The following is a 23,800-nucleotide window of genomic DNA, read 5'->3' as shown; positions in this document are numbered from 1 at the left end:
GACGTTTACACATTCCCAGATAAATTGAACACACTGTATATAACAATTATTGGTAGAAATTAGACATATCCAGGTATACAGTTATTCGTTCAATTCAGTTATATACAGGGTGGTTGGTAACTGGTGGTACAAGCGGAAAGGGGGTGATTCTACGCGAAAAAAGAAGTCGAAAATATAGAATAAAAATTTTTTTTTTAAGTTTTCCATCGAGACAACGATCTGCAGTGAGAGCCGTTAATAACGAGACGCGATAAAGTGCACGCGTACCGAGCGAAAATTCAAAGTCGATTTTCTCGAAAACAGAGCCTCGAACGACAAATTTTTATTCTATATTTTCGACTTCTTTTTTCGCGTAGAATCGCCCCCTTTCCGCTTGTACCCTGTATATAATACAGTTAAATATAATACAATTAAACATACAAATCGTAAATGAGAGCAATTCCTGTAACAAACAAACGATCAGAGTAAAAGCGAAATTTTCGACGAGCAATAAAATTAATTTTATAAACGTGGCTTCGTGACACGACATTCCTAGATACCATCGATGGATCGATCGACCCGGACACACCGATTCGTTAAGTAGCATGCACTGCTTGTACCTGTTTTTCTTGACCGGTGTTCGCATTGCGTAAGTAATTTATGAACCATCGAGAAAAGGAAAAACATACCGCGCTGGCCTTTCCAACGATGATAAACAACAACCTAAATCCGAAAACGTAACGATCGATAGAATGTTTTAGTGTGTTTGCACCGCGTAGGCCAATTATAACTCACGATAGTGAATATACACGGTATGGCTGAGAGTGAAGGATAGGCATAAATTAATCCAGACTATACCGAATCTCCTTTGACTCAATAATAGCAAATGAAAGCTAATAAGCAAAATAAGCTTCGTATAATACAAAGACTACGAGGGAAATATACGAAAATGCCTTTTATAGAAACTTTCAAATTCGATAACACCCTCAACTAATCCCATATCGCCTAAATTGCTTTTTTATTTGATTTAAGAATCACATGTACCTACTTATTCTCGATCTATTCTTCGACAGTTTAAAAATACCGATCGTTATAACGTTATTTTGCGACTCTTATACAAAACTTTTTGCATTTGCCAGCCATTTTTAAAACGTATTACATTTTCGTGTATATACATATATATATATTTACATTAAATTCTTTTCTCCACTAATGTAAGTCGTATTAAAATTCTGCCTTTCGATCGCCAAACATCTGATACAAACATCCGACGATTAGTAAACATAGCAACATTTCCAACGAATCTGACAACTAAAACGAACGTTTCTTATTATCGTGCGAACGAAGAAGCGATTCAAGGCCTGTATCTACCGTAAATTTCAGCCTCTGGCCTTTTAATCAAATCGGTCGCAACAAAACAGGCCACCTGAATGAAACTCGATTGCGAGCGGGTAATACGAGGAATCAGGGCTAGTGCTTGGATCGGCAAACCCGTCGAAAGCGATGTCAAGGAACTTTTGCCACTGGACGTCGGTCAATCGATAGTGCTTTTTGCATGCATGTCGACCAGCTGGCAGGCCGAGGAAAGCGTAAATGCACACACTGTTACATAAGTGTATCCGGTGTACGAAGAGCAGGCGACCTTGGAATATCAAATGCTGGAAACGTACAATGAACACGTAAACGCGACGGATTCGCGAGCCACGCTTCTCCTCGAGGATAAATTATTCGCCACAGCGCAAGGTTACCAGGAAACGACGGACGACGATAACGGTGCACGAAGGGAAATTAAGTAATTTATGTTCGACGCAATAACGATAAACGAACGCAACAACGTTCGACAACAGGTAGGATATATGTATATATGTTAAACGCACCTGCGTAATTAGCCAGGAGATTTGAAAATAATTAAATCATCGAAGAATTATAGTTCCAGAACTGAGAACACGGTTCCTGGCAGTGTGACGCTTTGAAACAGGACACTACTCGGTGAAGGAGCGTTACGAATACGATATTTTTCGTCAACAACGAGATAAATGCCCAGACATCTGTATTTATCTAGACGTTTGTTATGAATTTTCATTTAACGCGAAAAACGAACGAAATTGAATCAATTAGAAACGTTAATTAAATAAGTTAAAGATACACTATACTTTCCCTCCGAGTTTCTTAATTGTAATATATGTCGATTATAAAAGATTGATTGACTATTTGCAAATGATATTTAGGTATGAACGCGTCTCATTGAACGTTAATTGAACGACGTGATCGAAGGAAGTGTGCCGGTACTTTTTCATTTTTTTTCTTACGCTCAAAGTGTTATTCATTTAAAAAGAATCTCGTTTTATATGGTTACACCAAGGTCGATCTTTTCTAAAGATCAAAGGCTTCCTATTTTGGTATTAGAAACGTGTAAAAAAGAAAAATTCAGTCGTCAGTCTATTTTTACTGTAGGAAAATCTACTGCATTTCCTATTTCTTAATCTTTACTATCTCCTTCGTCATCGGTTAGAAGCTTGTACTACAGAGAAGAAAATGCGAGGTAATCTTTTCTACGTCAGTTTTCGGCCACGTTAGACAATAAAGATTAGACGAATAAGATACTGGTGTTATTTCAATCCTCGACTGTTACCGAAGAGTTATGGAGCGTATACCTCGGATGTAAAAACTGGCAATAATTTTCAATTACGTCGAGCATTGCGATTGTAACTTGTAAAAATTTAATTCTCTGTTTTCCTTTAGAGAATTATCGTATTTCTATTTCACTTAAGAGTTGCGATTAAAGGTTGTAGTTAAGAATTGAATATCAATATGCAATAATATATTCATACGTTGCCTGTCTTAACACTAAAACCATTAACCCTCTCGTTCTCGTGATAATCGTACGACCCTATATTTAAGATTATAAATTAAAATATTACTTTCATCGCAAGCTAATCATAGAATTACAAATAAGTTTCACTCCATTTGCGAACAATCCTTGTACGTTTGTAGGTGTGAAAATATTCGTACGAGTCCGATATTTTTCATGTGAGAAAATTACAGAGAAATATCTGTAGCGAATTAAACAACCAGTTCGAGAACGAAAGGGTCGAAGCAACTTACATTCTAAGATAAAAATTATACGAAATTAATGGAGTACTTACTTCCCCGTGGTCCGTAGAATTTGACGGAAAATTCGTTTAATCCTCCTAATATCGTCACTTCGTGCTTACTTTCTATTCTGTAATTGGTCGATAGTTAAGGAAAATAAACGTGTAAGAAAATTTGTTCGCGGTGTTTCGGGATAATATCGGCGATGCAAAAGGCAATTTGTGGTCAACGGCCGTGCAAATAAAAAGCGAAAACATCGTTGAACAAAGATTTAAGCGTCGACGAGAAAACGGTGCAATGAACTGAGGGAAATCGATGTGGAAAGAAGTGCGAACGCAGAAGCGTGTCAGAAGTCCGGCGTAATGTTATCTTCGTGAATCGATGAAACGCACCGAAGCTCGCGTGACTACCGAGCAGAGTCGAGTTGATCGCAAATCGCAACGCTTCGCGTGCGTTCTTGACGCAACCGGGATTACAAATTTTCGAAAACAAACTAGCTGGACAATGTTGATTCAATTGGACTCATTGGTGCGGCATTAAACAAATTTTCTCGTCCGGAGAAAAACCATCGATGGTAATCTTCATTAAGATACACGATGCAAAGTGTCTCGCGCAACTCGGATAAGTTATAGGCTATACATGATTATAGATTTATAGTCGCCGATGGAAAAACATTGTAGCAAATTTTTTTCTTATTTTTTTCACGCAGAATCACCTTCTATCCGGTTGTACTACGATCGTATACTACATCAAGCTACGTTAATCGATGTTACGTGTCTTTTAAAGATACATCTTGTCCCAGTTACGCGAGAGACGCGGTGTATATATTTTTAGCTAGTTATATCGAATATCGTTTTCTTGACTATAACGAATTTGAAGAAACGATCGTATCGTAATACCTTGTATTTGGAAAAGAGTGGATGGAAATAAGGTAAATTGCGGCAAATTGTTTCCACGAAAACACGTCGAGAGAACTCTGTTTTGACATTGCTATCGATATTGGTGTACTGAAAGAGATTTTTCACGATTTTCTCTCTTAAACGGCTTTAGAACTTTGAAACGAGAATAAAACGGTAAAAAAATCCCTTTGCCCATATTACTTCAAAGCCACGTTATTATTTCAAAGATCAAGCACGAAAATAAGAACAGCTTCTGTCGCGAAGAATACAGTTTGTAATACCTTACGTGGCTCGGGCTTTATGTACCGAACGGAACAGTTCCTTTCAAATCCGCATCCAATTTCAGGATGGAAAAGCGGTAAACGGTTGAAAAAGTCGACGGAAGAAAGGAAAACAAAAGTTTCCGCTCGCGTTTAATAATACACAACGAACGACGGTTGCTGAGCTTATCAAGCACGCGCCGTAGAATTTCAAGCTACATTTAATTTTAATCGACGACGTTTCATTTTTAATTCCTCTTATTTAGCTCGATACTCCAGGATGCTGGTGGCGTCGCGCCGCTTCAACGTCCGCCGCCGTTACCACCACGATTTTCGCATGAAATTAGTGCCGATCCGAGGCGATATAATTCGCGAGAATACAAACGACCGCGAAGGAATCGCAGCCGCGCATCGTTGAACGAGGTCAAAAACCGAGTTCGAAAACAAGCAATATAACCAGAACGAAGCCAGAAGAACGGAACTCTAACTGCCTGCCTTTGGAGAAAGTTCAGTGAACAATATTTCGCAAGGTACACGCGTTACGAGCGAACTGAAATAAGTGCATGAAAAGAAACCATTAAACGAAAGCACGATCTTCGTCCATATTAGAGGAATCGTAACGCCGAAGAAAAATAGATTTGAAATTAAAGCGTATAATCCGATGGACACGTTACTTTCGAATTTTAAATACAATCGTAGCTACAACGGTTAAGAAATAGCTGATGTGTTCGAAGAATGGCTATCGTAAAGCTCCATACACCTTCGTCGAACGCTTTTATCAATCGACGTCATTTGACACCGGCGTAGATCTACGAAGCAGCTCGATCGTTGAAAAGGAAAATCGAATTACGACCATGTAGTGCGTCGTGTTATTCAACATACGATGAACCACTTTCTTGTTTTGGCAAGTGTTTATACGCGAGCTGAGCGTTACACGGCTCTCACCTGAGGCTGTCTACGAGAGAATTGTATTACATAGAAGAACAGGTTACATCGAAGATCCGCGAGCATCCTCGATTCTGGTCAGTATCAGTGGATTTGTTTTCCGTTGCAATCGCGCAGGCTACGCGTAAACCAGAGATATACGGAGCTACGCATAAACCAGAGATATACGAGGCTACGCATAAACCGGAGATATACGACGTTACGCGCGGAACAAACGCACATGCCTCGGCCACGCAGTCAAATAGAAACGAAACTAACGGACGTTTCGCGCGTTCCGCGATACATGGTCAGCTGAAATAATTTTCTTGGCGTGGTAATTGCGAAAGCAATATCGGGTCGGCCAACGTATTACTCAGCCGGAAGTATCACGTTTTCTTGCGTCCTATGTACGTACGAGGAATTTCATTGTTGCGTGCTTTCACGAACGACTCGCGCAAGTTGGAAGAACGAACGATAAACATAGAAATTAACGCGAAATGCACTATCGCGGCGAAAAGAAGTTAATTCCATGTCCCGTGTAATAGTCCCAAACGATCGAACGGTGTTCCGCCGTGATATCAAAACGATCGATTCGATTAGTGGACCGATAAAGCCGAGCGAACGGTATTCGACAGGATCGATATTATCGACATAGCTGATTGTCCGTGAGAAGAAAAGTGCGTTTGAAAAGGAAACGAAGTCGTATCGTTAAGTAGATTCCACTTTAAATCGATCGAGTTAACTACCGTTCGATCGAACCAGAGATAATTGGTTACGCGATTAGAAGTGAAAATGTTAAGGTACTAGATAAAATGAAATATTAAAAAACATACGTCTGAATAAAAAAAAAATGTCTGAATAATTATGACACTGTTTATAAACGATATATCGCTGCCAGGTATATCGATAATGGGACAACTCAAAAGCTTTCGAATTTGTTTTGAACGAACAGAACGTCTACGTTACGTTTCTATGTTTCTTATGTAAAACGGTGTATTTATAATTCCATCAGTTTTGCGTCAGAGAGGGAAGATTATCACCTACTTATGCCGCTATTAGCCTGGCTCATATTCTCTTATTTTTGTGACGCTACAAACGCAGGGTTCTACCGTTTTCGCGAACAGTGACATATCTTGTCTCGTTATATCAGTCTTATAACGCCGTTAAAAATGACTCACGAAACTTCCCATGTAAATTTTAAAAAGCCTCCGCTATAAAATTTCCGCTTTTTAGTTGTGCCACTATCAGTGCCAGGTAGCGATACCAACTATAACGAAAGCTATTCGACCGTGGCACAGTTAAAATACGCGCGTACCCGTATCATTGTCGCGAAAACAAAGCCACGTATTAAAAATGTATTATTTTCGTCCTTGTTCGTCATTGTGGAATCGCGTTTTCCGATTGTATTAAAATTACTAAGACATCCTGCGTGTACGCATACAGACCATCGAATGTCATAATGGCCTCGATTTCATTGAGAGCCTTCGTGCATTTGACCCGCATAGTCAAGGTGTACGAGTAACATCAGAAAGGGGCGGAAACGATTACTCAATCTGCAAGACCGTTACGAACCATTTGCCTGTGTTGTGGCTGTTGTTGTTGCTGTTGTTTACAGTATCAGTTGAACCAGCGTTTCGCTAAGAACAGTCTGACAGTCTCTGTCGTTCCGCCTTTCATAGGCCATCTTTGTTTTCTCGATTCTCTTTCCCGCTCGATCGTCCGGCGTTCAGCGCCACTCCGCTCGATGGAGGAATCACTAAACTCTCTCGAAATACACGCGAAAACTACACGCGGCTGTGTATCGAAATAAACTGCACGTGCGAATCAACGGCCGATTTTACCGAGTCTGTCCGTGGCGAAGGCACAAACACACGTTCGTTTTAAAAGACTCGATACGCGATACGCCCTTGGCTGTATCTTATTTTTGGAAGACGCGTCTCTAGGTAGCTGCTTATCGTTCGATAAGTTCGCAACGAGATACGGTGACCGAGTCGAGTGTTCGTTTTGGTGGCGCGAGTGCGTTCCATCGCAAATATTCACGCGTAAAAACAGCGAACGCGGTTCGATGCACGTAATCTCGTATCGCTTCTCTTTCTTCCTTATTCTCTTCCTTATCCGATAGCCTCCGAACGTTGAATTTTTGCTTACCGATTTTCGACTTGTTCCAATCTGCTCGCTGTGTTTCTACCGCATAATAATTCTTGTTCCAAATAACTCGAATCTCATTTTCTATCTGTTTATGAACACAATGCGCAGATACGAGGTAAAAGAAGGAGGTACATATGCGCAGAATTTCTTCGTTTCTGCGTTGTTTATCCGATAGTCTTGTGGCGTATCTTTGAAAAAAAGAAAAATTGCAAGTATGTATACAGTGAAGATACGACTCAGGTTAAACCGAATGAAACGGGCGTAAAACACATCAGACCATGAAAAGCGCGTTATGCGCGCGTAGATAATTATAGCGAGTTTTTTTAAAGAGATAACAGAAATTAATACGATAGGAACATCGGACGTTAAGCGACACCGATATTATTATGTACGTTATAATAACGAGATGATCTATATAATCGCGAGCGTAAACAAAGGCAGCCATTGGACACGAGATGAGCCCGTTGCACTTCGTTTTCCGCTTTTGTTCACCGTTTGGCAGTGCTCCGAAATTCGTGCTAAAGATCATGCTAAATTCACCTAGCGTAACAAACAGCCTAATCGAACTAACCGTGGAAATTTGCAAGTGCAAGTTGTTTAAATTTCAAAGAAGAGTACCCTCCACCTACGCGTTTACGATCCGATGTACTAGCTAACGTGCTTCGACATAAACGACCGTATCGTCCCGGATTAAGAAAAGAAAACGAATGCATCGAAGAATTCCAGCTAACTCGAGTATTGGAAAATTTTCGAAAATCTTCCAACCACCGTATCGAAAGACCACGCTCTATATCTTTTAAAGGAACCAATTTCCAGCGATATCGAGCCACCTGTATTTCAGGACACACTCTCCTACATGCGTTTTTAAATCAATTTTTCTGCTTTCTTTCGCCCCATACGGAATCGAATCGATCCTCGATGCAAATATCCCAGATATTGATTAACTCCAATCTCCGGTATTTAGAGAACGATAATTGAAGCTTTCAACGACGAATACGGAAAGGGAGCGAGAGCGCCCTACCACCCAACCAACCAACCCTTCTTTCCCCACCGCCGAGCCCTCCGAGGCTCGAGGACACGTACACACGCAATCTACGTGGAGCCATCGAAACGCACCGATACACGCGTGCCCAGGTAAAATTGCATCACGCAGATAGCAGCCCCGATGTACCTTCTCGCGTTTGCTCGCGTGCCTCTAAACCCATTACGGGTGAGCCATTAACCGTACATACCGAGGAGCTTGTTAATTACTAGTGTAATTGATCAGCTCAATTTCGGTGGACGTACAAGGAATCTTGCGAGAGGTCCATCGAATATCGTCGATCCATAATTGAATCACTTCCGGGACCGCATCTGCGTGTATCTCACCTGGCCACACCGTTAGAGAGCCGGACTAATGGAAATTATTGGCTGAATATATACAGTTTCCGTGAACGCAATTTACCGCAACTATATCGTTACCAGCGAAACGACATGACATCCGCAAACGAAATTTACTTTAATGAACTTTCATCCCCTTTCAGCGATACGATACCAACAGTTCCCGCCACAGTGTCCATCGGAGCATGTGAGCAACGCGAACCGTCCAACGCGTCCGATGCATCCATCGAATTCGAGATTCGTCGTGGAATGAGAAAAGTCGCGATAACGTTGCATCACGGTGACTGGTAGGTGCGCATTTTTATGCAAATTCATATTTTTCAGGATATAATTAAAAGATGGAACCTGTGATTCGAATATTTTGTATATATATTTTATATATTCTCTTTACATTCTATTGCTCGTATTCTGTGCGATTTTGTCCTTTCAAATTTCCTGCAAACGAACGAAAAGCCGCGGTCTACCGATTAAAATCGATTACACGATTGTGTTGAATTCTTTACATCGTTCGATTTGCCTGGGTGTCGTCTGTCGCAATGTACGTGTATGGAACGGCGGGAGACGAACGGTACTTTGTGAACGAAGCTTAATACTTGTCGCGTCGTAACGCGTAGAAACGCGGGAAAATTCAATATTTCGATAAAATTCGATGGAATAAAGTTATATATATACGGGGTGATTGGTAACTGGTGATACGAGCGGGAAGGGGGTGATTCTACGCGAAAAAAGAAGTCGAAAATATAGAATAAAAGTTTAAAAATTTAAAAACTTTAAAAATTAAAGAAATAACGTCAATCGAGACAACGATTTACAGTGAGATCCGTTATAACGTACCGCACGCGTACCGAGCGAAAATTTAAAGGCGATTTTCTCCAAAACAAAGCCTCGAACGAAAAATTTTTATTCTATATTTTCGACTTCTTTTTTCGCGTAGTATCACCCCCTGTTTCCGTTTCCGCTTGTACCACCCTGTATATATTTATACTATGTAAAAAGATTGATTTGGGAAATGATCAGAATATTTAGTTATTTAGAACGATTATACGAGGATATTTAATCTTAGAAAAATAACGATTGCATAATAGCTCTTTAAACGCTATGTTTTCATATATGTATTTTAGAAACGATATATGAAGCGTTGTTTGCCAAAATGGAAACCTTGTCTTTCGTATGAATATTTCCTACTAAATTGAAAGAAGAATAATAAAGATCGAAAATCGTCGCTTATTTATTGATCCTCTTTTCTCATTCATCGAAAAACATTCGAATGAAAATGCATAGATCGAACGATAAATGTAACGTTAGATCAATCGAAATTGCATATAAATATGCAATTGCAATCGTAGAAGAAGAAGCAAACTTTGTCATTCGTGTCATGTAGGCGTTCAAGGTGAAACTTTGTGATCGTACGATGAATGTTCTAATACATCGTACGTTTTACAATACATTGAACAGCGTTTTTCAATGCGGCTGGATTTGTGTCAACAACGTTATACACCGCCTATTATAGGGAACTTGGTAACTTTTTAAAATCTACAGAAACGATAAGAAGTTACGCAACAAGGAATATTATATGTGTTGATGTATGTACATATATACTTTTAATTAATATTCTATTCACTATCTTTATCGTTTAAACGTTAGTCGTTAATATTAATATTTCAAACGGTCTTCCTATGCTAACGAATGCAATTCTTAATAGAACTAAACCGACCGTACTTTTCTGTACAATGTCAAAATAATACAAAATAATAAGAACGAAATACGAACAACCGATAGAACTGGAATAGCGGATAAAACGGATATATTTCAAATTAACGTGTAACGAAACATTCCTTCGTCGTAAACGTTAATTGACTTTAACCGTTTTACCAGCGTTTTAACCGTTTCATGCTTCCTAATAAAATCTTAAAAAACGAATACCTACGCTTCTACTCTTCGCGTACACGGAATACAAAAGCATAGAAATTCACGCGATAAAAGAAACTCGAGTAAAGAGCAAAGTATGTGCAAATACCTTCGAGTTATTTCGATCAAAGATTCCATTCCACTACGAGAGTCGACTTTAGCTGTTCTACTCGTACTCTACTACTACTTTACATCTTATCAAAAAAAAAAAAAAAATTCAAGAAGATTCGATCGAAACCGTATGGAAAAATACTGTGCCGACACTAGTTTACTGAAAACTAATTTACCAGGAATTTTTCCAAAAAAAAACAAGTTTTACCAGTAGCTACTGATTCTCCAAACGGAAAGACAATTTATTAACAACCAATTCGAATTTGTGCAAATTAAAAGAAAAAAGAGACGAACACGATCAGGAATTAATTTACCAGATTTCAAGTAATGCCGATAAAAAATTTCTCAAAAGAGACGTATCGGAGGAAGAAGTATATCAGAACTTAACGAGGCAAATCCTAAGTCTCTAAGAACGAAAGAAGGAAAAATGTAGAAAATACAAATGTTTATGAAATAGATGAGGCTTAAGTATAGAGGAAGAGAAAGAACTTAAAATAGAGAGTGAGGGATTTGTACGCGATACGCATCCGGTTCCTCCCACATTTCCGTTTCACGAGATAACAGTCAATTCGGCTTTCAATCTATTTCGATGTGAACGTCTCCTTTGGAGAATATGTTTTGATTGAATCGAATCCGGGTGAAAAAAAAATAACGAGTCAGACTGTCGGCTTATTTATCACGAAGTCGCTATTAATACGGATTCTATAACGCATACAGTCCGCTTTCACCGTTATTAAAATGGAAATATTTATCTAACTTTATTTATCTGATCGAATCGCCGTATAAATTCAGTTGAATTTGAAATGCGAGAATTTAAAGTTCCCGTTGAAGCAGACCTGCATCGATTTCTTTTAGCTTCGCTTGAAATCTTTTTATGTTTTCATTATTACGCAAACAAACAATCCTTTTCTTTTAAAGTAAATAACCGTGTAACTTTCTGCTATTTTTATTTTTTATAAAAATATCGCCATACTTTCGATCGAATTGTTCTTAAATATCTTTTTAAGGTTGAAAGAAAATATAAAAAGGAAATTTTTAATATCAAAATACAGGCAAAGATGAAAATACTAGAAATATAAGTGAAAAATGTGCTAAATGAGAGATTTACCCCGCAAACAGAAATATATACAAATTTTGTCGAGTTTCCCTAAAACAACAAAGAACACGTAAGTAAACGGCGAAGATATATAAACTCCAACGAAATTTCTAAGAAACGTGTTTACACAGAGGCAGATGCCTTTCCAAAAATGGACTATTACTAACGTTAGTACGCGTAAACGAATCGAGAGAAAGCCTTTCGAGAAATTTGAAAACTCACACGGGGTATCTCTATCGAAGGAGGAAAGAACGAACAAGTCCAATTCACTTTGCTCACCGAAACGCTTGCAAATTTAATGTAAGCTTCAACAAAGACTGATCGATGTTACGGGGCACTAAAGAACTCGATAGAGAGAGAGAGAGAGAGAGAGAGACTATCATCGTTCTAGAAAAACTGACTAGCATTCGTACATGAACGTCTGCACAGCAATGATAAGCGAGACGCGACGTTACGTTACGCAAAAATCAATTTCTTACGAATCGAGGTCAGATACAAACATGTACAGGTATATTTGTAATTCGTTCTTTTGTCTTTATAATTATGAATTATTATATAGCTTAATTTTTTGTGACAGTATTATTTTGTTACATCGAGGATTAAACGAAAGTTGGAAATAACGAATTCTATGACATTGATAATATTAAAAGAACGTTAGGATAGTCGTTAGAAGGTGTGCGTGATATTAAAACAATTGATCTTTTTTATCTGTAAATACGACGATTAGAAGCGATGAGAAACGTCATCGTTCTTCCCACCTAACTCAAATATTTACAGTGGAGGGTTAAGAAATTATTAGTCACTAATTGTCACGCGATTTATCCAAGATATCATTGTATGAAAAGAAAAAATCGCGACATTGTTGTAACTATATTATTTTTATTGCCCTTTCTTCTCCTCTTACTCCTCATTCATATTGTTTATCGTTTTTACGTATTATTATCGGTGTAAAATTTGACACATCGCGTTATTCCCATGAACTACTCGGTTGAGGTTGAAACACGTTGATGACGTCTCAATTATCGTTAGTTGCGCTTCACTCTATGTCAAACCAACGCTAACATATATATATATATATATATATGTATATATATATATGTATGTGTATGCCATTATTTGACGCGCAACTTGAAATATTTACGGTTGCCAATGTATGTATAAATATAAAAGATATTTCAAATACGAGTCGATTCGAATCAAACGGTCTCGACATTAAAAAATTCGTTAGTGAAATCTGCGATACAAGACAAAATGGAAAGACTAAGATGAAACAAAGAACTGAAGAACAAAAATGAAATCTAACCTTTAAAAGCCACGACCGTGTAGCATACACTCGCCGTGCGTTATTAAACGAATAAGATAAAGCTGCGCACACACGTAGCACAGAGACGTAGAGTCAGCTGGTTAAAAACAGCTGTGTCCCGTCATCGACAAAACGAGGAATTAAATATCCCTCGTCGTCTCGTGAAACACCATTGACATTGCACCGCGTTATTTCTCGTCGACCTATAAACCGATCATACATGATAAACAACCGATCCCGCGGTAACATGCACATGCATACTGCGTAGGTCTTGCATTCGCAAACCCATGTGCAGGCCTCTCTTGCACTCGATTGCAAGCACGTGCGATAGAGCGAAAGAGAAAGAAAGAACGAGAACAAGAAAATGGGAAGGGATACGAGCAGAGTGGTGAGGGAGGAGAAGGGTGAGAGAGACAAAGAGAGAAAGAAGTGGGGATGAGAAGAAGGAGAAGAAAAAAGAAGACAGAGATACAAATAGCAAGTAGGAGAAATAAAAGTGAATTTCAAGGATACAATTTGAGAACGTCCGTGTCCATACGTCGTTTTCCAGCGCTGGGGGACGACATATTTATCGTCTATTAACGCAGCAGAGCCCTTCAACAGCAAGTCCTTGAATCAGCTGAGCTCGATCGTCGTTTAGGAAGGGCCTCTGACTGCTACGGATTATTTACCACAGCAGAAACCCACGAAACGTATCGGTCTTTTCACCACTGTGATATAACACACTCTCTCTGTTTTCCTCGTACAGTTATTCAGCACCGAGAAAAAAAAACAAAGACACGCGCGCGTGATGGTCGCTAAGTCAGTCGTTGGATGTTCGGACGCTCGCCACGAAGGAAAACGACACGGGACGAATTCCGCGACGTCAGCGTTTAATGATGTTTTCTACGGATGAACAAACGTACGGTCTCTTGAACAGCAGCGATATACAAAAGGTCTTCCTCTTTTGTCCGTCCGGACCAAGTCAAAAACCTCGGGCTAGAGAATCATTTCACCATCACCAACGACGACCCGTTTTCAGAGACTCGTTACTTGTCGACACGTTTCTCGCGCACACAGAAAACAATTCTTTCCCCTAAACCTCCTCCGCCTCCACCACTACTGAACGCCTGTTCTCGTGCACCCCACTGTCAACTCACAGACTTCACTGCATCTGATTCCGTTTCTGCACTGCTCTCTTCCTTGCTGCTACCTCTGTCTCACGTTGTGCCAGTGAATGCGCGCGCACAATACAAAATCCCTGCTATGATCCAACGAATCACCGCTGGTTCTTTCGGTCAACCAATATTACTAGAATTAGACCGAATTCCATATAAACTACCTAATATTGCCTGCTATTTCATTTTCTAGAAAACTACGAAATTCAAATTCCATACCCAATAGATATATGTATGTGGTAATATTTTATAAAAGAAATATTCTCAAATTTCAAGGAATATACATATTCCAATACTTGTTTATATTTTATTATTAGATGATTTATCTACGCGAATTACTTACTTCGTTACGAAACATATATGAAACAATAAATTAATGTTGTATTCCGTAAATAAGACGATTACAATATACGTACAATATATAACCACTTACGTCACGAAGTATTTACGATTTTAAGATACGCAAAACATCTGTGATAAAATTATCGTATATGAAAATAAGTACAAGATGATTATGGATAAATTTGAATATGAATTGATTAATGTTTAATTTTAAAAATACATAAAAAAATCACTAGTTCCTGGTAACACTGTGAAATAGTATACATCAATGACATATATCTGGAATTTGAATTTAAATACATTATGAGAATTCTGATATTTATATAAATAATAATAAGATATAAACAATACACAAAATATTTATAAATATCCTATAAATACCTTTTTTAACCAACGATATAAAATCCAATATCTATTAAATTTTAAGAAATCTGACATTTGAAATTAACCCTTCACACACATATTATGATAAATTAAATGAGCGCGTATACGAATAAAATTATGAGGAAATAGTTCAATTACACAGCAATTATTCTTGTAAACAACAAATTGCGAGGACGGTTCGACAAGTCGAATGTGGCACAATTCGCCTTTTACTTGGACGTTTAATAACGTTGAAACAAAAGACATATCTACAACGAGAATATTAACATATACATAACATATATATACATATATCGCATATGGTATTATCATAATATTTAGTAATTCGATAAAGTTATTCTAACAAATTGATTTATTTAAAAAATGTATAAAAATTACGAATATAAAATTTTGTCTAATGTACAAAAGAAAAATGTGTGAAGTAAATACTATACCAAAGTTCAGTAATAAAAATATACAAAAATTTGAGTTTGTTAAAATATTAATACGTTACATTTTAGTTACTCCATGTTCTTAAAATTATTTCAAAAATACGATAATTAATAATATACAAAATTTGTTCGATTATTGTTCATTAATACAATTCATTCAATACATTGAAGATATAGAAAATACTAGTTCTGCTGCTTCAAATATAAGTACTCTACATAAGTAATATGCACTAAATTCATTCTACTAAATTGTTACAAATTTATTGCACCCTTTTTTTGTTCAGGTCTACCTTGTTGCATGCATACGTCTTAAACTCTAATAATTATAGCAATAATGCATCGGAGTTAGTAAAAATATGTATGAAATATATATTATACGTATTGATCGAAAGGAACTTAATACTGCCAAATGTAGATTAATCCTTTTTGTATAATAATAATAAATAATATTGAAATACCCATGTTCACTATCATATAGCTACCATTAAAATGCGCGTTTACAAATGTTAATTATGGATAAATGCCCAATATTGATATGTTCTATGAAACGACGGAATAGATTATTTATCGTTAACGAAAATAGGTAATGTGAATTGTTCGATAGAAGATATTTAGATATTTAGATTTAAGATGGAATGTTTTATAAAATAACGATACCTATATATTATTCTAATTTGATAACGTACAAAGACGAACATGAAGAAAATCTAGAGATAATATGGCTCGCTATTCGTTTCGCTTAGAAGTAATAGTTGTTAAATATATAAAATATTAAGTAAATGTACCATAGAAAAAGTAAAGCTTAAAAAATATTTTTCATAATAAATAATTAATTTTGGCATTAAAAGATTACTTGTCAGAGTATTATCAGTCCTTGCATTCTCTATAAATATCGGAAGTCCTTAATTCATATTTATAATTTTCCATGCTAAGTTTAAGTACAAAATTGCGTTGACTGGTCGGTTACCACTGTTCTACTTCTTATAAAAAATGTGTACTACTTATTCTAATGCTGCTTTTCGTGCGAATGCTGTCAAAGACAACGTTTCATTAGGATCAGTAGATAAACGTGAAAATTCAATTTCTTCGCTAATACTATTTTCTGAAAGAAAATTAAATTCACACCAAATTGAGAATACGGTACAATAAATAATTAATAAAGAGATATAGAAACATATACAGGAAGTATAGTTACCGGATGGTTCAATAGGCCACTGTTTATGTGATGGTGCATATAAACACAATAATGCTATAATGTAAATATTCCACATCCCGTATACACCAGTGAAAAATGCCGATGTCATTTCCAAATGTAATTCTTCATCCCATTTCCACTGCCCTTCCGCAACCTATATTATGAGTATAATGACATCATTCCTCACTGTGCTAATTTATTTCTCCTTCACACATTAAATTGTTAATATTAACGCAATATTTACAAACACAATATTGAAATAAATACCTGACCAAGAATAAAACCAACAACCGTTAAAGATGCACACAATAGCGTAGCAATCATCAAAAATTTAAATCGATATATTACGCCTTCATAGTGTAAACGTCGTGCCGAACTCATACTAGGTAATGCAGCTCGTTTTGCACTAATATTCATGAATACTTTCCATATCATGTAAGCCAAGAATATTAAGTACACGCCAGCAGATACTCCAGCTAAGATTATAAAAGACAACTATTTATTGTATACGTCAAGGAATACGAACTGTTCGAACACAGAAAGAAGATATTTAGTGCAAAAGGATACAGCAAATTTAGTTCCAAGATCTGTAACCCAAATTGAGTAGAATGGATTTCGTAATTGCACCCCACGTTCACACATATCAAATACAAACAATGATAGACATCCAATGCCTACCGCAGAAAGATGACGCCAGTAACATTTTAGAGAATTTCTTTGTTCACCTTCCTAATTAGAAAACAATAAAAAATCACATTTTCACGACAAAACAATCATATAAAATATTATGACAGACTTACCTGTATCTGTAGGTGATAGAAGGTGATGCATAAACAGAAAGAATTCATTAGTATGTAAAAAGTCAAATTATTTTCATATATTTGATGTACATACCATAAGATGTTCTCCAGCAAACACAAGCCAAAAAGATAAAAGAATTGCATAGAACACTCCCTGTCTAATATCACCCAATAAAAGCATAAATGGCATATCATAGGCAAGTGTTAAATATTCCAGAGGCACTAAAAGAATTACATTCAAACATAAATATATAGTCAATTCTTATATAACAGAAATAAAACTATACAACTTACTGTTTAAAAACGATAAAGCTATGCCCAATGCTAAAAGTAAGTACTCCAACAAAGCTGGTGATCTGGAAAGCATATGTACTCGTCTCCAGTACCAAGTAAGAACACACAGGACGATTGGGAAGTAAATAGTCTTTAAACTGACCCACACTTTTGTAAATCCACCATTTTGATTGATAGCCTGAAATATAAAAATGCTAATTTAATACTTCAAATTTTTATATATGTAAAAATTAAATTTGAAATGCTACATATTTACTGTAAACCATAAATCAGTTATATGTCCCAAACCCTGATTGATATTTCTATCAGTATCAGCAGGAAGACGAATATTTAGAAGATAATAATCATGAAATAGAGATCCAAGTTCAAACAATGGTACCACACTGCAGTTGTAATTGTACTGCTCCATTGCCTATGCAAAATAACTATATCAATAAATATATATCTACTTTAATTAATATGATTATAACTGCTATTTTATATATTTACATCATCAATACTACAATCTAGCATTCTTTCTACCACAGAGGCTGCATATGGTTTCCAAGCATCATCTGGATCTCCTTTGTTCCTATAAGCAAGTCTTGCATCCAATGTTATCTTAGTCCTAGGAGCTACAAGAAATGACAGTTAATATACGTAACTGATATCTACTAATAGATATATATTTTTTAATAGATCACCAATTTCTATCTGGCTGTGATAAACAATATCCACTTGCAAAACACCTATTAAGTTTTGTTGCCATCTAGAATAATCAAGTTGCATGCTACTTCGAGGTACAGGCATCTGTAAAATAAATAATAAATATTTAAATATGATTTGTATTTCTTGAAATAACTTAATTTCAAACACATACCTGAAATGTATAAACAACTTGATATGCTTGATGGTGACTGTCAAAACTGAACCGATTCATATCAACAGGAGTACATGATCCTTTTCCCCTTGAATAAAACCATTTTCCTCCTCCTGGTTCAGATCCATTTATACGAATATCTTTGCAAGGTGTACCAAGCACATTCTGGCTACTAGCTGGAGTTGGAGCTAAAATATTATTTATAAGTTAATAGATTTATAAATAGCCATTTGTAGTAACCAATTTCATTAATTGGAATGATTAGTAAATAAATTCATCACTTTTATTCAATACAATTTTTGTACACAGAGAATAGATAAATTCTATAATTATCCTTAATAATAATTTAAAAAGTAAATATACAACTATTTATTTACATATGATCTGGTATCTTCTTAATACATTTAAAATCAAACTTAACACTTAACTATAGTCAGAATTGTAACAATTGTAACAAAAATGTTTGACGTTTCTTAACTTACCGATAAGCCCGCCTATTAGAAAACAAACTATTTGCGCGATAACGAGTAATATTACAAGTACCGAAAGCTTTCTACCGCTTAAATTTTCTATGATTGTTCCCTGCATTTTTTAAATACAATGATTTACTGTACTCGTTTATAATATCATCTATTCAAAATACAAAGTCACCAAAATGACGCACAAGGAGACGCGTTTGTTCGGAAAGTATGTGAAGAGCAGTTTAACGTGCTTTTCGAGTAGCTTCGCTTTTCAAAATGGAAGCTGTGACATACCAATATTTATAGAAATTCTTGTGAAAATCTCTAAAAAGATCCTATGAACCAATCATCTTATATTCAATGTTGCCAACGATCATTGCAGAGATTTACAAAGCATAGGAATATTGCAACAATTTTCGATTCCTATCAATAAAATTTTGAATATACCCGGAAACTATTAAACATTATCGAACGTAATATAGTACATCGATTTTTTTTTATTAAGAAATCGATAACAAAACTTGTCGATCAAATATTTGCGGATGATTCGAGTAGTCGAGAAAAAATATCGATTCATAAATTAAGTCTGAGATGCATTACATACTGCATCTCTAATCACTATTAGAAAATGCGTGACGTAGCGATGGATGCGAATGGAAATGGGAAGCGTGATCTTCCCCGAATAGTTCTACAGCAACGAATTATGAGTACCGAAGTGAGTAAATGCTTTGTCAACTAAGTGCGAAAATCCTGCCAAAAATAAGTAACAATTATCGGCGTGGATCAAGTTGTCTCTAACCTTTTTGACAGAAGCCTATACTACTTAATGCCTGGATTATCACAATCTGTTTATCAAATCAAACGATACGTGAATAACGTCTCATATCCTTTTCTGAATAATAATCGTTGAAATTAATATACATAAAATGGTACATACAATACTTATAATTGATATTTTATTGAAGTAAAAAGAATGCTAACATTTAAATAGTAACATTTTGGCATGTCCTTTTTTTTATTTTTATGTTTAGGAAACATCTAAATCTACGGATTTGGACTTTATTTATGACGATGCGGATAAGCATGCCAATGAAATTGCTGAATTGTACAGCTATTCAGAACAGTCTGAATTACATGTTAACCTCACAGTGAGTATAGACGTCCTCATAATACTCTAGGAAATACTAACACAACACGGATGTGTTCATCCCTAGGCATTTGAAGAGCAAATGGAATTATATAAATTAAGGCCATGGTGGCAAAATTTATCAGAGGCACAACAGAAATCTGTAATTTACAAATTATTAGATCAGTTAGAGGTTTCTAACAAACAATTAAGAATGAAGGCAGCGAGGTGCATCTTGTATTTAGCTCAAGGTTGTTGGGCTGAAGTGCAGTCTGATGAAGAGCAACGAGAATGGACCAGAACAAATGTTATGTTATTATATGAGGCTGGAATTTTCCCAGCATTTGTTGAACTTCTTAATATTGAAATTACGTATGTTGCTTCTTTCTCATAAGAGAGTTTTATGTATCAGTAATTTTTTATAACTCACATTTTTGTATTCTTAGGAATAGTAGGAGAACTGCATCTGCAATGAGGAAAATATCTGTTAGTCTTGATGATTCCACTGATTTAAGAGTAATTTTGTCTGTTTTATATATTATAACAGAGGTGATGAGGGAAGAAATGAAAAATTTAGAACATAGTATTTATAAGAATAATGTTGAATCTTTCAAAGAAGATTTAATAAATCCATATGGCGAAGAGTTGCTTATAGTTAAACTTCTTGGCATGGTGACATACTTCTGTAGTGGAGCAGCTCCACATTTTCCAATGAAAAAGGTTCTTTTATTGCTGTGGAAATTGATCTTGGTATCATTGGGTGGTATTGATACACTAAGGGAGTTAAAAAAACAGTATCGCGAAGAAGTTGGCCTTGATACACAACAAGAAGATACTTTAGAAGTTGCAAAGACTATGAGACCTAGTTCTCCTCCTGTCAGTGCAGCAGATTTGATTGAAACACAAAATCAAAAAAAGAATCATAGATCTTATCGACGAGTATGCTATATTTTTGTGTAAAATATTATTAAAAATTTCTATTTAATAAATTATTATTTGACAATTCATGTTTTCAGTTTCTAATGAAACAAAGTTCATTAGATGAACCAGGTTTGGGAATGGAATATGAAGGTGCAGAAGTGGGGAACAATACTACAAACAATGAAGGTGAAGGAGAAGCTAATGTATTCATGAACCAAACTGTTTTGACTCAGTTACGAACTTACTGTCAAAATGAAAACAATCAACCTCCAATAAGACCTGACACCCCACAACTTACTAAGGGAAAAAGTAATATTTTTATAAATACATTCCAATTTCAAGAAGTGAAAGAATGAAAAAGATATTTCCTTAAAAATATGACATTATTTATCGAAAGAAATATATTTTTCATAGGTTTACCATGGACACCAAAGGTGAGACAAAAGGATGTTGACACATTTCTTGAAGCATCAAGATTAAAATTTGTTGGTTACAACTTGGAAGGAGACAGACAAAGTTTGGCAGGTTTACCACAACCAATACTTGAAGGTGTTAATACACTTAAAAGAGTAAGTTAAATTATCATACATTCTGTACTTGTAAATTTGAAGAAATAAAATGTATATCTCTATATTTTTAGCATATGTATACATCCTTAGCTGAAATACAAATCCAAAAAGAGGAACAAATGCTTAGAAATCCTATAAGCACTCCAAGGTTTCCAATTCGCCAGACACCAACAGAAATTGTATATCATGCTATATTACCATTTGTACCACAATATATGATTGCACTATTAAAGATTTTATTGGCTGCTGCACCCACCAGTAAAGCTAAGACAGATAGTACCAATATTATGGCTGATGTTTTGCCAGGACAAATGCCGTAAGTTTATAAATCTATGTGGAAAATGTATACTTTAAAGATTTTTTAATGTATAAAATGACTTTATTTCTTGCAGCATGACTGTTTTTCAGTCGATGAAACTCGGTATTGATGTAAGCAGACATAAAGAAATCATTGTTAAAGCAGTATCTGCAATACTGCTTCTTCTGTTAAAACATTTTAAACTAAATCACATATATCAGTTTGAATTCATGTCACAACATTTAGTATTTGCTAATTGCATACCACTTGTTTTAAAATTTTTAAATCAGAATATTCTAGCTTATATAGAGGCTAAAAATGTGTAAGTTCCATTTACAAAAGCAAATCAATCATTAATGGAAGTGTACTTAATAAGTGCGCTTTTCTTTACAGTATTCCCATCTTGGATTTTCCTATGTGTGTTATTGGAGAACAACCAGATGTGTCCCTAGATAATCTTGAAACTGGGGATAATCTACCATATTCATGGAGAAACGTTTTTTCGTGCATTAATTTATTACGTATTCTTAATAAACTTACAAAATGGAAACATAGTAGAATTATGGTGTGTATTATTTTTAATTGTTATACTTGTTTATTTACTATAACTGTTTTAATTTTATCTATCTTTATAGATGTTAGTCGTTTTTAAATCAGCACCCATATTAAAACGTACATTAAAAGTAAGACATGCAATGATGCAATTATATGTCTTAAAATTACTAAAAATGCAAACTAGGTACTTAGGGCGACAATGGCGGAAAACTAATATGAAAACAATCAGTGCAATATATGCAAAAGTTAGACATCGTTTGAACGATGATTGGGCTTATGGCAATGGTAATGTATTCTAGATAATGTCTAACATCATTTTAATATAGAATTTGTATATTTAAAAGCAAAATATAAATAATTTATTTTATTTTTTATTAATTAGATCTAGAGGCACGACCTTGGGATTTCCAAGTAGACGAGTGCGTATTACGTTCTTGCGTCGATCGATTCAATAACCTACGATACACTAATATTCCTAAGGATAAAGATATGGAACCTGTTGATAATTCTGTTACGTCAGTACTCGGGGTGAATATGGAATTAAGCGATGAATTTAAACAACATTATGAATTATGGTTACAACAAGAAGTATTTCAAAGAAGTATTAATTGGGACGAATTATTGGATCCTGAAGGGTGTGAGATTTAAATTTTTAATAAGTGTAATATAATATATATACATATATAATATTAAAATTGTATTTTCGTCAATCATAGACCTGGATCAAATTTTGACGTTTTTATAAATTATATACTATTGTGAAGTGTTCAAAAAAGACATTGCCATATCGATGCATTGGGAACTGAATTTGGTTTGTATACATTGATCAGTGAATAATTCTAAATGTAATGGACATTTAAGAAAGAGACTAGTGACTTTTCAAGGATGGTTTACAAGATAATGTGTAATTTTTTTACATTTATTTGTGTGTATTTAATTCAATGTGCATTACTTGTAGCAATATTTTATTATTACTATTATAGTTGTAAGAGAATATATATAATAATCATAAAGAAGTAGGGTAACTTTATTCAAATATATGGTTCATACCGTTCGCATTCATATTATATAAGTTTCTGTAAATTAAAATGTTAATTTCCAATAATGTAACGAACTGCGAATCGTATACCAGTTGGAACTTCCCGTATTTTATATAATTTTTATATGTACTCTATTTCATTGTGACTCGTCATTGCCTAGTAATACTATTCATCACGATATGGTATTTACAAACATATAAATGTTAACATGTATAATGTATTAATTTAATTTAAATTGCATTTTTTCTTAAAAATTTGCTAATTTTG

General features: G+C 35.4%; 3 protein-coding genes across 5 annotated transcripts in view; 1 reads left to right on the top strand and 2 right to left on the bottom strand.

Annotated features, from left to right (window-relative positions):
• UbcE2H (ubiquitin conjugating enzyme E2H) overlaps nucleotides 1-14,273 on the bottom strand; it is a 47,612-nt gene extending 33,339 nt beyond the window's left edge. For 2 of the 3 annotated variants that reach the window (XR_004464638.2, XM_033339972.2), the window contains exons 1-2: nucleotides 13,615-14,273; nucleotides 3,126-3,202 (exon numbers count right to left, since the gene is read on the bottom strand). Coding sequence is in view for 2 of the 3 variants with exons in the window: in XM_033339972.2 (XP_033195863.1) it covers nucleotides 3,126-3,202; nucleotides 13,615-13,667 (130 nt within the window). In the remaining variant the exon portion in view is untranslated. Of the gene's footprint in view, nucleotides 1-3,125; nucleotides 3,203-13,321; nucleotides 13,372-13,614 lie in introns of those variants that run through there. The other variant, XM_076619458.1, reaches the window with a different exon arrangement.
• A 1,045-nt stretch (nucleotides 14,274-15,318) lies between these two features.
• Nucleotides 15,319-19,311, bottom strand: wls (Wnt ligand secretion mediator). Its single transcript, XM_033339966.2, has 12 exons — nucleotides 19,046-19,311; nucleotides 18,564-18,751; nucleotides 18,388-18,493; nucleotides 18,194-18,318; nucleotides 17,961-18,116; nucleotides 17,705-17,882; nucleotides 17,505-17,632; nucleotides 17,411-17,416; nucleotides 17,178-17,339; nucleotides 16,878-17,105; nucleotides 16,611-16,764; nucleotides 15,319-16,517 (listed from the first exon to the last, which is right to left on the bottom strand). Exons 1-12 carry the CDS (start codon nucleotides 19,149-19,151, stop codon nucleotides 16,417-16,419), a joined length of 1,638 nt encoding a protein of 545 aa, XP_033195857.1. The 5' UTR covers nucleotides 19,152-19,311; the 3' UTR covers nucleotides 15,319-16,416.
• A 248-nt stretch (nucleotides 19,312-19,559) lies between these two features.
• On the top strand, nucleotides 19,560-23,509 carry Strip (striatin interacting protein). The gene is made up of 12 exons (XM_076619209.1): nucleotides 19,560-19,739; nucleotides 20,056-20,172; nucleotides 20,239-20,522; nucleotides 20,597-21,089; nucleotides 21,167-21,380; nucleotides 21,486-21,640; nucleotides 21,712-21,956; nucleotides 22,033-22,260; nucleotides 22,332-22,503; nucleotides 22,574-22,778; nucleotides 22,876-23,128; nucleotides 23,210-23,509. Exons 1-12 carry the CDS (start codon nucleotides 19,653-19,655, stop codon nucleotides 23,253-23,255), a joined length of 2,499 nt encoding a protein of 832 aa, XP_076475324.1. The 5' UTR covers nucleotides 19,560-19,652; the 3' UTR covers nucleotides 23,256-23,509.
• The last annotated feature ends 291 nt before the right edge of the window (nucleotides 23,510-23,800 follow it).

This window comes from Bombus vancouverensis, chromosome 6 (genome assembly GCF_051014615.1).
Source record: "Bombus vancouverensis nearcticus chromosome 6, iyBomVanc1_principal, whole genome shotgun sequence".
Taxonomy (NCBI): Eukaryota; Metazoa; Arthropoda; class Insecta; order Hymenoptera; family Apidae; genus Bombus; species Bombus vancouverensis.
This window is presented reverse-complemented; position numbering and strand designations above follow the sequence as displayed.

Bases quoted from the DNA above. Each gene is read 5' to 3' on its own strand.
- Strip (XM_076619209.1), top strand. From the start codon at position 19,653: ATGCGTGACGTAGCGATGGATGCGAATGGAAATGGGAAGCGTGATCTT. The intron at 22,779-22,875 runs GTAATGTATTCT...TTTATTAATTAG, and splicing joins TGATTGGGCTTATGGCAATG to ATCTAGAGGCACGACCTTGG. The intron at 23,129-23,209 runs GTGTGAGATTTA...CGTCAATCATAG, and splicing joins GAATTATTGGATCCTGAAGG to ACCTGGATCAAATTTTGACG.
- wls (XM_033339966.2), bottom strand. From the start codon at position 19,151: ATGCAGGGAACAATCATAGAAAATTTAAGCGGTAGAAAGCTTTCGGTA. The intron at 17,633-17,704 runs GTAAGTTGTATA...TAATTCTTTTAG, and splicing joins AGCTTTATCGTTTTTAAACA to TGCCTCTGGAATATTTAACA. The intron at 17,106-17,177 runs GTATCCTTTTGC...TACAATAAATAG, and splicing joins ATCTTGGAACTAAATTTGCT to TTGTCTTTTATAATCTTAGC.